This window comes from Colossoma macropomum, unplaced genomic scaffold, assembly GCF_904425465.1.
Source record: "Colossoma macropomum unplaced genomic scaffold, Colossoma_macropomum, whole genome shotgun sequence".
NCBI lineage: Eukaryota > Metazoa > Chordata > Actinopteri > Characiformes > Serrasalmidae > Colossoma > Colossoma macropomum.
In genome coordinates, this window is record NW_023494791.1 from 16,186,617 (window position 1) to 16,201,138 (window position 14,522).

A 14,522-nucleotide genomic window follows, 5' to 3' on the forward strand; every position below is an offset into this window, starting at 1 on the left:
TTGAACCATACAATTGTTTATTCCCTCCTTGAATCATTCAGCTGATTTAACTCTCTGCCATTTATTAAGCTGTTTATTTTAATCTTTCACAATTGCTCCTTGCTTTTGTAATGTCATTCGGTTTTTCTCGCAGTAGAGTAAATTATTTTACTCTCTGTATTTTCTCACTGCAGGAGTTCCATCACTACAGTTTATATTGAGGTTCTGCCTCCTAATAACCAGAGTCCTCCACGCTTTCCCCTTCAAACCTACAGCCTGGAGATCAGCGAGGCCATGAGGATAGGAGCCATCCTCCTCAACCTGCAGGTCAGATACTTCCAAAATTATTGAAGGCAATATCCTCCTTTTTTAACACTGAAAAAAATCGAAGTCATTCGGTCTCACTCCTAAAATTTGAAACTACCTGAGATAAAGAAATATGTGAAGGCATGTGGGTCCTACTAATAGTATTCGGAAAGGGGGGGTGGAATTAGAAATTAGTTCATTTGCCGAAATAAAAAAGGTACCATCCCTGTTACCTGACTCTATTTCTGTGTTTCTGTAGGCTACAGACCGTGAGCTAGATCCAATTACATACCGCATTCAGAGTGGAGATCCACAGCAGGTATTCAACCTCTCTCAAACGTAAGTGTCCTGGTAACACAGTATATCACTTTGGGCTACACTATTGATTAGATTAATGTATTTCTGGTATATGATTTATATTCTGTTCCATTCATTCCATATAATCTCTTAAAGTTCCACACGGAAGGCTATTTTAATGAATTTTATTTTATGGTATTAACTCCTCTTGACCTCCAGATGGACTGAAACGGCTGGCAGTAGAGGCGCTGAACTACGCTAGTTAGTTCAGAATGTGTACACATTCTCTGCTTGATTTAACTTCCCTCATGTGCACTCTGAAAAAAGGGGAATACATTTCAGCTCATTGTCTTCAGCCTGTGGTCCAATTATCTTAACAAGTGTTTCCCATGGCAGTGCTCCTATTAAAGACGGCAGGCATCCTCTTCAGGTGACACCAATTTGCATTTTCTAACAAAACCTTGACCTGTGTGGTGTCACATAGTGTGGAACTAATAGGGTAAAAGTTTATATTTCCCAGGGCTTTTACAAACTACTTACAGCAATATCTGTAAGAAACAATCTCAGAGGAGCTGGGGAATCTTGTCCAAGAAAAGATGACCATGGCTGTTATGTCTGTAGTTTGAGTTTTCTGTGGTTAGGGTGTGATGGTCAGCATTCTTGTGAATGACACCTGAAGTTCAAATTGTAAATACTTGTTTGTGTTGAAAACCAAAGAAACGGGATGCAGCATGATGGCCCTCTCTTTTTGGTGGATGGTGTAATGTCCTCATGGTGTAAGTGGTGGCTTTAAGTAAACCAAGAGACACAAGACTGAAACAAAACAATATATTAATAAGGTGTTTGCAAAACAGAGTAAAGCAGAGAGAAATCTTACACAGATATTTTGATTAGTTGAGCCTGCAAATATAGACTTCTTTAGTATCTGCCCTACCATTTAAAAGTTTGGAATCACTTGTAAGAAAATATTTTTTGTTAATCTTATCTAATAACTTCAACAACACAGATATCAATATTATGTGTTGGTTTTTATTTGAAATGTTTAACAGAGGATCTAAACTTTGGTAGTGTAAATGGGTTTGGCTGGTTCAGTCGTTGCATATCTAGCTAACTAGCTAGCTAGAAAGAAAGAAAGAAAGAAAGAAAGAAAGAAAGAAAGAAAGAAAGAAAGAAAGAAAGAAAGAAAGAAAATACATGTATGAAAATTATTAAGAATATAACAGAGTAAAATGTCTGTTGTAGCGCTCGACTCCGGTCTTGGTCTTGAGACGTTAAATTGGCATTCTTGGTCTTGTCTCGGTCTCAACATTATTTGGACACAGTCTTGTCTCTGTCTTAACATCATTTGGACATGGTCTTGTCTCTGTCTCAACATTATTTGGACACAGTCTTGTCTCTGTCTTAACATCATTTGGACATGGTCTTGTCTCGGTCTCAACATTATTTGGACACAGTCTTGTCTCTGTCTTAACATCATTTGGACATGGTCTTGTCTCTGTCTCAATATCATTTGGACACAGTCTTGTTTCAGTCTTAACTTCACTTGTACATGGTCTTGTCTCTGTCTCAACATCATTTGGACACAGTCTTGTCTCAGTCTCAACATCATTTGGACATGGTCTTGTCTCTGTCTCAACATCATTTGGACACAGTCTTGTCTCTGTCTCAACATCATTTGGACATGGTCTTGTCTCAGTCTCAACATTATTTGGACACAGTCTTGTTTCGGTCTTAACTTCACTTGTACATGGTCTTGTCTCTGTCTCAACATCATTTGGACACAGTCTTGTCTCTGTCTCAACCTTATTTGGACACAGTATTGTTTCGGTCTTAACTTCACTTGTACATGGTCTTGTCTCTGTCTCAACATCATTTGGACACAGTCTTGTCTCTGTCTCAACCTTATTTGGACACAGTATTGTTTCGGTCTTAACTTCACTTGTACATGGTCTTGTCTCTGTCTCAACATCATTTGGACACAGTCTTGTCTCTGTCTCAACCTTTTTTGGACACAGTCTTGTCTCAGTCTCAACATTATTTCGACGTGGTCTTGTCTCGATCTTGGGGTAAGATAGACCAGCCGAAAAAATCCAGAATATTTAGTTTCCATTACCTCAGATGGAGGCACTGCACTCCACTGGTTTCTTTCAATGGTACCCTCAAACTGAATAAAACAGTCCATTCTCTCCATGTTTAAATAAAATCTTGCTGTTAAGGATTGAATTAATCCTTTCCACGATGGCTTATTTGGGTATTACTTGTTTGTTGATGTTCACTGATTTCAAAATTCAAACATCCCCTGAGGGCAGATCAGATTGTTATCATTACTATATTTACATTTGATAATAAAATAGATGTATGTTGATTTATTTATATTCAGGATTAATTCTGCATGTGTTTTGGAGAAGAAGGGACAAAGAATAAACTTACCAGCATTTGCTTTCAACAGATACAATGCGAAGTTGGACTAAAGCTATAAGATAATAATACTTAATCATATAATGTTATATTTACTACACATAACATGTAATATTATTTTTTAATATCTATCAGGTATATTGGATGATAAATGTCTAATGAACTACTGATGAATTAGTTTTTTTTTCCCTTTTCTTCTTTTTATTTTCACATTCTGAGAAAATCCTAATCTAATCTTGGTCTTGTCTTGGTCTCACCATTAATGGCCTTGACTAAAACACTAAATAAAACCCAAGGTTTACATCCATCGTGGTCCTCTGAAAGATGTTAAAATGATTAATTAATGAAGTTATTGTTGCTCAGAGTTGGTAACATCGTACCAGTGCTGTCTGCCCAGTAAGGCAGAGTGGGTGGTCTTTTGAACTCTTTAAACATGGCAGTTCACAGCCACCTCACCTTGCCAATTAGCCTGGCTCTGCTCTGGCTGCCATGCTGAAGTCACGCCTGATGGGCTGCTGGTTGGCTCAGCTGCCGTCTCATTCTCCCCACCCGCGCAGCCCTTAGGGAGAAAATGACAAGGAGAGAGAAAGTGGTGAATCCATTCTCAGTGGAGCTGAGGAGCAGTGCCAGTAACGGCCGAAATGATGGGCAGAGCGCTTTTTGCTTTGTAGCTTGGGCTGAACCTCTGAATGCAGCACGGCCGTGTCAGCTTCACCCGCAGCTCTGCACCTCCTCTCTGTCTCTGCTCATCTCCACCACTCTGCTCATCTCTCTGCACTGTGCACTCGCCTTCACTCTCCGCTCCGAGCTGGAGACGTGCAGGCGAGACACTTCATACAGAGCAGGGCGAAGATGAAAAGAGAGAGAAGGAGAGAGAGACTTAGGAAAAAGGGAGATTTATAAGAAGTCTGGATTAAATATTAACCTAAAGAGCTCTGTGTTGTGTCCCCAGGATAAACACATAAATAAGAGCATGCGTTTGGCTGCATGTGATGATGGTAGGATACCACGGCCAAACTTCTCAGCCACTGAACATGGAACTCAGAAAACTGTTGAACATTTAATACTCCTTTCTTCCACTCTTTCAGTTTTTCTTTTTTTTACCCGCTCCTCTACTCTCCATATTCTAGCTTGAATATCATTACGGTATGATAGCAGGAGAGATGGCTTTGTAGAACAGGAAGCGGGCCATCTGAGGTAAATTTATACTAGATGGATCCACAGCTCAAGGAACTTTTCACCGTCTGAGAAACAAAATTAGTCAGAAGGTAATAAAACGTGCAGTTAAAATTGAAATTCGTTTCCCTTGGACGGTTCAGCCTCTTTGTGATGCGGCAGAAGTAGTGAAATCCCAGTCACTGTTTTATTTTATACCGCTGTTTCACAAGCCAGCAAGGACGCTTTCAATCTATCATATAGAGGTCGACCGAGAAGATGTGTTTCTGGGGGAATAAAGTGGTACAACTCAATGTGCCAAGCATACAAACACAGGCTCTCTTGCTCTCTCTTACTCTCTCTCCCTCACACACCAACACATAACAAAGGACAGCACAGTACAGTTATCTCCTCTATCAAACTCTCCTCTCTATCTGGAGTCTCTGACAGCAGTGTTAACAAGATCTAGCCTGTCTGATGACGTCTTGCTCTCTGCACTCTTTCTAGGACACACACAGACATTCACACATGCATATGTAAAATATATAGTGCCAGTTTATTAATAACACTTGCTTTGTACTTACACTTAGTGACTATTTTATCAGGTACTGATGCCAAAGGATCTGAGTGAGAAGAACTGCCACTTTATAATGCCTTCTGAGTTGGGCAGACACTAGAGGGCGCAACCAAGCGCGTCCAAAATGAATAGGTTCCTGTGGAACTTTTTTCTACACACATGCACACGTTATCCAAGCCGCTTATCCTTCTGGGTCATGGGTAGTGCTGGACCCTATCCCAGCGGTCATTGGGTGGAAACACCCTGGACAGGTTGCCAGTCCATCGCAGGGCTGGAAGTTTTGTACATAATTGTTATTTGTAAATGAGTAATTGTTTTATACATAGACAACTGCACACGTTTTCTAGAGACAGAACAGCATAAACAGCACTGCTGTTGTATTTTAAAATGTTGGTTCATTCCAGTTTTTGGGTTTTCTAATAGTGTCTTTGGCACATTAATGATGTCAGTGAGCTCAGCCAATAGGCTGATCAGCTTGCCAGCCAGTCAGCCCTCAGTAGCCAGAATGCTAGTGTCCTAATGCCCAAAACTTTATGCCCGAAAGTAAGTTTTTGGTCAGCAGCTGTGAAAGCAGAACACCTAAACACACTAGAATTAGCCAGAAACTAACGGAGCACAATTCGGCAAACAAGATGGGCTGTGAAATGCTTTACAGGCCCGCTGGAACAAAATCACTTTCAGGTTGATCTGGAAAAAATGGGAAACTTGATGTTGGGTCAGTTTTATGGATCTGTCCATGGCAAAAGCTTTTTTTTGGTGGAAGGAATTGTCAGTACTAAAACATCTTTAATACAGTGTTTGAGGCTTCATTGCTTTACATATTTATTTATTTAGCAGAACTTTTGTAAAGCAGCAATCAATAGAACACAGTTCAGAATGTTGTTTTTACTATGTTTAATGTGTTACCAAAAAGAATGGATGTAGTCTAGAGTAGAACTTAACTTACCACTGCTTCCAGCTACAATACAAAATGTGACTAAGATTAATATATATATATATATATATATATATAAATCTAAATCTCTGCTCTAGCAGTCTAGTAGTCTTGGTAGCGTAACATTTTAAACTGCGTGTAAACTCCATGTTATACGACAGATTTAAACTCCATCCTAAATTTATCAAGTTGAATGTTATTTATTTTCAGCATCCTTAGGACGAAAAAAACTAAATAACATTTATGCATTATACCCACCATAGGACCATTTGAAGTCTTTCATCATAAAAGTGGCTCTCCAGATAGATTTTGTTTTAACGAGACTCCTCCCCCTTGTTGTGCATCTGGCCAAAAGTGTCCCTGGAGAACGCTAATTACTCATTAGATGTAAATCAATAGTGACATGATGGTAGCTCTGCCTCTCTGGCCATCACATTACAGACACAGACACATACCCCCAGCTCTGTTCTCTCACTGCAGGACGCAGCACTGGTCCTTTACGCAGTGCTGTTGGCCTAAAGCTAGTAATAGCATCCTTATGGGCTTATTAATGGTTGCTGTGAGTGGATTTATGCAGGCTGGACACGTTTGGTACAGACGGGGTCTGCCTCCATCCCTGCTGCAGCCGGCATTAATATACATGAAGACATTAGAAGGGCATATGATGCGGCAGTTCTGTATGGAGATGGAGGTGAGGAGCTTCAGGGCGGTGGGCCAAACCCAGCACCAATGCACTGAGGAAGCTGCAGCAAGCTTTAATGGGCTACTTCTGCGGTTATTAGGCTGTTAACCAGTGCTTTATATGTTCTATAGAGCAGTGCTGGTGCTGTCTGTCTAGTCAGTGAATCACTTCATGAAACGCTTTTCATGGGTATTTTGGGAGCTATTGTGTGGTGCATTCTGCAGAGGGGTTTGTCAGTAATATTATTTGGATGCCACTGAGTTTGCTGATTTTAATTAGAAAGCCACAGAATTCATATGTTTTGAGATTGTTAAGCAATATTTGCTAACCCCTTATACCTTTTAAAGCTGATTATTCAGTAGCTAGTACAGCAAGAAGCAGCACACACATTGTTTTTAACACAGCAGTTCCAGTGTGTTAAAAACAATGTTACATGCAGCCTCAGGTGGCTTACTGCTCTTGTAAAACAGTGACAAACTACAGTACAATTTTAATAAATGATTTGGTCACACTTTATTTGTCTGGTGATAGTAAGTTGATTATCAACAACATTTAGGTTGGGGCTAAGTTTAGGAGTAAATGTAGGTTTTGCCTTGAGGTTAGGGTCAGGGATAGGTTTAGGATTAGATTTCATAGAATCTTTCACATGCAACTTCAAGTTCAGTTGCATTTAATAGATATTTAGTCGGGTGTTAGTTGAGTTAAACTGAGCATCTACAAAGTATCTACTGTGGACCATCCAAATAAAGTGTTACCAATTATTTATCAAAAAAAAACCACAGTAAACAATTGTTTTGCATAGCAGTTATTTAAGGGTAAGTGTCTTGAATTTGTTTATCACTGATGGACATTGAGTCTTCAGTAAGCAAAACATGGTGCTGATCTCAGAAATACTAATAGTATTAGTAACCTGCAGTAACCTGATGTAAATACGTTCACAAAAAGAAAATACTGTTATAAAATTATTGAAGTTAAGAAATACATTCTGATGAACCTTATTTTGTCCACTGTCTCCGTAACAGATGAACTGCTTTTTAAATGGAAAGTGATGTATGGTTTCTATACAAATTTGAGCAAACAATACATGTGCAAGTAATTGCAATTGACCGCACAAAATAATGCAATTAATCGAGATTAATTGTTTTAATCAATTGTGTGGGGGTGGCAGTGGGTGGTGCACCTCAGTAATGATAATGAATTTCTTCTATCTCTGTCAGTGAGGAGTGTCCTGTATTTGAGTTGTGCTAGCTGAGTGCTCTCTATAAGCTGTGATGTCACCGTGTGATCTGTCTTGTCTTTCTGTTCAGTATAGGTCTGCTGCTCCTGGCAAAGGCGCTGGACAGAGAAACCACTGACCAATACCGCCTCATCGTCACAGCCTCTGATGGACACCAAGGAGGGGTAAAGCTACAGCCATCTCATTTCATAACCACAAGCACATCTTGAAGTCAAACATTAACATTAAAGTTGCAGATCATTAATTCAGTCCTTTTATAAATCATTCATTGGACTTTTCAAAGTGTTGTGCACCTAAGCGGGGGCATTTTGTTTGGCATAGTTTTATATCTGTATAGTGAAACAGAAGCCAGCAGTGAGACACTCTTGGCATGGCTAGCGGTCACCTGGGCACTTCATTAAATGTAAATGCACCTCCGCTGCCAAGCTCTGATAACCAAATGAAAATCCTTTCATTTAATCACGCACCTTAATGGGCCAATTTCTCACAGCTGCTTATGCTCTTCATTGATAGTAAATGCGCTCTTTCTCTCTCTCTCTCTCTCTCTCTCTCTCTCCTCCTCTGCTCTCTTCTCTCTATACATGTCCCCTTTTTCTTTGCTTTGTTTCATTCTCTTTTTCTCTCTCTCTTTGCTCTCTTCTCTCTCTATCTATCCTCTCTCTCTCTTTGCTCTCTTCTCACTGTCTCTGTCTCTCTCTCTCTCTTTATCTATATATTATGTATATTGTATATATATATATTCTATATCTTTCTGTAGTTCTGTTTTCCTTTGTTTTCTTCAATATTACAAGTGATAACAGCATAGCAAACTTAAATCATGGGGTTTCACTCTGTTTGCAATGCAAATCTAATGTTGCATCACGCCATTAATGTGCCATGTACACACACAAACACACAGCCAGTTTCTCTGTGAAATCAGAGCCTGAATAATTTGAATACTTTCCTTTTGCTTTTTCATTTTTCTGTCAGACATTGGTTCTCAGTCTTTTTTTTAAGAAAATTGAAACTAAATGCAAATTCATGTGCTTTTTAAATGCGCCCACCTTTTTAAGAGTGTGTTTTCTCCACCTTTATCTGCTCAGTGATGGGGGTGGAAGTTGAGGGAAGTTTTGAATGTGATAAATAAATACTAGCAGCTCATTTATCAAGCTCATCCAGTGGCAGACCTACTGGACTGTAATCAAGCCCGCGCTTTCACTGAGTCATGCATAACAGCGGCATAATTACCTTTGAAAGGACAAGAGCCTGTCCTGACTCATAAAGGCCCACTAGCAGAGGTGTCAAGTTTTTCTGATGGGCTACATCTTCCACTCTACCCTCACAAAGAGCAGCACTGCTGCACCCTGTACCTTATCTCTGCCCTATTCTCTGACACAGGTGAATTTTAATAACTATCCCTCTGTTAAAATGGTCACAGAAGAAGTGGGAAAACATGCTTGATTGGGAAATGCCGAAAAATAAACGAGAATGCTTTTTCTTTAGGAACAAACTAGAACAGCCTAGAGCAAGTGTGTTTTTTCACTCTGTTGAGAGAAGCACCAAAATGGCATTAATGGTGCTGATATATAAGAGAGACAGGCAGAAAAATCTTAATTAAGGGGCTCTTTTGACAACAGAGGAGAGCATATGAGTGGACCAAGCATTCTGTGCCTCGTCCTCTTGTACATAAGTCCACTAAGGGTGCAACAATTTCCGTACTTATTGAAAAAGCTGATTTGAAACAGTATCAAAATTCAAAACTCTATCTTTGATTCGTGCAACGATCTCTTCCAAGTGTCTCGTTTATCATGTTTTGTAGAAACCACTGTCAGTGATCAAAACAAAGCATCTGGGTGCAGCCATTCAGAGTAAAGAGGTCAAGGAGGGGGAGGGGTTATAGTATGTAGTACTAGTACGGAATCAGAAAATATGTGTGTCGTTACACCTTTACTGCGCTACATGTAAGCTGTTAACATTGATTTCCTAAGTGGCACAAGTGTCTAAGTGTTACGAGATTGTGAGGCCTATCCCTGGCGACGCCATAGCCATCTGTCCAGAAGAGTCCAAGAAAGTGTAATTGGCCTTTCTAAGAGGGCAGGATGGCCCTCCCTGTCCCCATCACTCAGCGCGATGCTAACCAACTTGGGCATCTGTTAGTTGATGGATGTGACAAAAATGCCAGTTAGTGTTCTCCTCCTAGCACATTGAGCTGTCCAGTGAAGTTTGAAAAGATACAATAGCTGACTTTACATGTCTTGGAGGAAGCATTTGCTGGCCTTTTCCCCCTTCTAGCTTGGTAGCACTGTGGTTTAAGGGGAGACCTAACTAGTGAGTGGAATGACTAAAATTGTCAAGATATTGTTTTGAATTTTGTGTGTCGTTACAACCCTAAAATACTCTGTAAATTATGGATTTTCTGGTTAGGCTGATAAGCAGATTTCATAAGTTCAGCGTAGCACTGAGCCATTAATACAAATAAGTGCTTGTTTATGGAGCTGGAATTGTCTGCATTTTGAATGATGATGGGGAACATGTGAGATGACTGGAGCTGATGCACAACGCATGAAGGTGACATTTAACAGGTCATTCAGTAACTCTCCATATTTTCCCATTTACGAGCTTTTCATTTGTCTAGGGAAAAGCTTTAATGATGCAGAGGAGTGCTGAAATACGTGTGTGCGTTTGTGTGTGTGTGTGTGTTTGTGTGTGTGTGTGTGTGTGTGTGTGTGTGTGTGTGTGTGTGTGTGTGTGTGTGTGTGTGTGTGAAGAATGATTTTGACTTTAATGTTTCACCTGGGTGGTTACAGCATTAACATTCACACACACACACATACACATTTTTGCAGCATATGGTGAGATTTGAAGCATTAGAACAGGATAAATCACCACAGCCTCACTGCTGGAAATCTAGGCTAGTAAACATGGCTCTGAATACCATGTGTGTGGTAAATTTTACAATACATGATAGTGAACCGTTACCCACGTTCACAAACACAAATACAGTAAAAAGTTGAGGTTGTATCAAACAGCTGCGGAGCCCTGCTGGTGACATCCCTTATAAATAATGTGTGGGCACGGCATATTAATGCATGGGAATGAGATTGTAATGCGTAACCATGACTTAATTAGGATCTTGACACATTCGAATCTCGTTCTCACGTCTTATTAAGTCATGGCCATGACTTAATTATCTTGTTCCTCTTGTTCCCCCGCCTTACTAAGTCTTGGTGACACCTTATTTTTATTTATACAGGATGTCACCAGCAGGGCTCCGTCAATAGTAACACAGCGTATTAAAAAGATAAAAAACGTTATTAATTTACACACAAACTTCTACGTAGCTCCATTTCAGTGAGGCTCAACAGGTGCCGAAACCTCAAGAACACTTCTTGTTGTGTTGGTTGGCCAGAATCTGTCATTTAAAAAATGCTGCATTTTTTAAATATTAAAAAATAAACAAGCAATGGCTACAAATATTCAGTTTTCTTTAAGTCTGTTGCAAAAACATAAACTTGTACACAATGTTCATTTCTGTACTGGAAAATACAAAGAAGCACAAGCGAGGCAGAATGTTTATTTATTGGTTCTGAACTTGTTATCGTCATGTCAAAGTGACAGTGTTTAGCTTGTTATTATATGTATGCCTTAGTTGATAAGACTTGCTGATCGGTGGTACAACTGAATTAAGTAAAACAGTACTTTGAAACAAACTAACATTAAATTTAACGCATAATTACTTACACAAAACTGGCACAACGCAGTCCAGTTTCTATTCTTTATATATGGGTTGCATCAGTGCGCATCAGTTTACTGTAAAAGGTGTCATAAAACAATTTGATTTTTCCAAATAATTAGAATACTGCTGAATCTGTGAATGTTTTAGATTCTGAAATATTGAGCCGTCAGGGAAACATTTCCAATTCCTCTTGTAAAATCTGAAAGTGTGCTGTCTCTGGGGTTTTGCTAATTAGTTAATTATGCATGTCTGTGTCCCAGAAGGACAAAAACATTTCACTCCATTTCATCGCAGTGTTACTCTGCACGAGAGAACTGCTGCAGTGAATTATTCATTACGTGTTACAGTATTGAAGTTCCAGGCATGCAGTGGGTGAAGACTGCATTATGTGTCTGCAGACATGTTGCTGAAAACATATGAGGAATAAAGCCTTCAGAAGATTGTTGCTCCAAATGGCAGTTTGTTGCTTTTTCTCCAGAACTTTTCCCATAAGTCATCCTTTACTGGAAACTGTTTATATTGTCTGATATCTAATCGGTGCTGGATGGTTATCCTTTTGGTAAATAACATTTTCATACCTCAAATGCTGATTGCCTTTTTGAAAAGAAAAAAATACACAGAGACACAAGCAAAGACATGTGAAGTAACCCTAATGTGCATATATGGGTGTTGAGTGCAGTATATTAACATAATATAAATTATTTATAGTCTAACAGATAGAGCCACTTATGGCTGCCTCTGTCCCTATCCCACTCTCTTTATCCACAGACCTCGACTGCTACTGTCAGCATTGTGGTCACAGATGTCAATGACAATGACCCGACCTTTGACCTCACCCTGCCTAGGAACTTGACTGTACAGGAGGAGAGGGCCAACATATCTGTGGGTCAAGTCAGGGTGAGTAAATCCATAAAATCTTTTTTTTAAATGGGGGCTACACTTGTAAACACACTAATTTCAGACTAACCGTAATTGGAATTATATTCGAGTGTTAAATGTTTCTTTGGATGTACTTTTGAAGTTCTGGTTATTTTATCTACATACTATGTTTTACCTGACATTTTTATATAAGTTCCTTAAATAATAGCACTTATGCATTTATGATTTCCCATTTAAGCCATAGTAAATTAGAATCATTACTCACCTTAAAGACTGTCCCTGATGACTAGCTCTGTTCCGCCCCGTCAAGCAGTGAGGATTTTTAATTAGTGTCTCAGATTAATCAGGCTTTGGTTGGTTAGAGCTATAATCAATGAAAGATGCATCAGACTATCGTTTGTGAAGCCGTGTCTTCATTTGTTTTGACAGCCAGCTCTTTTTATTGTTAATTTGTTGATGTCTTTGTCATTAAATTTGTATAGTTGTGAGTGACAAGGTCAAAATGACCAATTTGAATCAGAATTTGGAAAAGCTTTCAAAGATAATCACTGGGTACTCTTGAAGCAGTTCCTAGATGTTTATTTTAGTCCCAATTTTGCTGTCAAATTTATTAATTGATGTGTTTAACAATGAAGAAAATGAACATCAGTCACAAAAACAGGCTTCTGGGAAGCTGACCTATATTAGAAATAAATTATTATGCTCTGTATTGTGTTGTACAAGTCCACTTCATCCCCTTCACAGGAGAATTTTATTTTCATTCTCACAATGGCACTGATGGCACTGAGTAAGACATTTATAGCCTCACACATTATAGACACATGGACAAATATATATTTGATTTATCATCACCTTATGGATTTGTCAGAATCTGCAAAAATCTGCAAAAAAAAAACAACAAAGCCCCAACAATTACATTATACATTACATTACAAAGATCTCTGAGTTATGAACAGTGTTTACTAGTGGATAACATTATAACACACACTATATTATATATACATAACACACACTATATTATATATATAAATACACTATATATATATATATATATATATATATATATATATATATATATAAAACACAATGATGTGGAAATAATTTAAACCCAATATTTATTTGAAAATAGTACAAAGACAAAATATCGAATGTTGAAACTAAGAAATGTTTTATTTTTTTGAAAAATATAAGCCCATTTGAATTTGATGGCAGCAACACGTTCCAAAAAAGTTGGGAGAGGGGCAACAAAAGACTGGTAAAGTTGTGAAATGCTAAAAACACATGGCAACAGAGCAGTAACATGATTGGGTGTAAAAAAGCATCCCAGAGAAGCTCTTTTCAGAAGTAAAGATGAGGAGGGGTTCACCACTCTATGAAAGACTGCGCAGGCAAATAGTGCAACAATTGAAGAATAACGTTTCTCAACATAAAATAGCAAAGAGCTTTAGGATTTCATCATCTACAGTACATAATAACATTAAAAGATTCAGAGAATCTGGAGAAATCTCTGTATGGAAGGGACAAGGCTGAAGACCAGTATTGGCTAGCCAAGATCTTTGGGCCCTCAGGCGGCACTGCATTTAAAACAGACATGATTCTGCAGTGGAAATTACTGCATGGGCTCAGGAAACACTTCTGAAACCACTGTCTGTGAACACAGTTCATCACTGCATCCACAAATGCAAGTTAAAACTCTACTATGCAAAGAGGAAATCATATATAAACAGGACCCAGACATGACACCACCTTCTCTGGTGTTGAGCTCATTTAAAATGGACTGATGCAAGTGGAAAAGTGTCCTGTGGTCTGACAAATCAACATTTGAAATTCTTTTTAAAAATCATGGACACTGTGTCCCCCTGTTTTAAAGACCACTCAGCTTGTTATCAGTGCACAGTTCAAAAGCCAGTATTCATGATGGTATGGGGTGAATTAGAGCACGTGGCATGGATGACTGGCGTATCTGTGAAGACACCATTAATGCTGAATGACATATGCAGGTTTTAGCAACATATTTTGCCATCCAGATGATGTCTTTTTCAGAGAAGGCCTTGCTTATTTCAGCAAGGCAATGTAAAACCACATTCTGCATGTTACAACAGCATTGCTCTGTAGTAAAAAGTTAGGGTGCTAAACTGGCCTGCCTGCAGTCCAGACCTGTCACCCACTGAAAACATATGGCACTTTATGAAATGAGAAATACTACAGAAGAGACCCTAAACTGTTGAGCAGCTGGAATTCTATATCAAACAAGGATGGGAAAACATTTCACTTTCAAAACTACAGCAGTGTCTCCTCAGTTCCCAAACACTTCCCAAACACAGTGGTAAACATGCACCCGTC

The 14,522-nt window shown here is 39.0% G+C and overlaps 1 protein-coding gene across 1 annotated transcript in view; it reads left to right on the forward strand.

Annotated features, from left to right (window-relative positions):
- The window catches only part of pcdh15a (protocadherin-related 15a), a 227,642-nt gene that overhangs the window by 117,296 nt on the left and 95,824 nt on the right, over positions 1–14,522 (forward strand). Inside the window, exons 16-19 of the mRNA XM_036574114.1 lie at positions 174–306; positions 545–624; positions 7,656–7,749; positions 12,069–12,197. Coding sequence (XP_036430007.1) covers positions 174–306; positions 545–624; positions 7,656–7,749; positions 12,069–12,197 — 436 coding nt within the window. The remainder of the gene's footprint in view (positions 1–173; positions 307–544; positions 625–7,655; positions 7,750–12,068; positions 12,198–14,522) is intronic.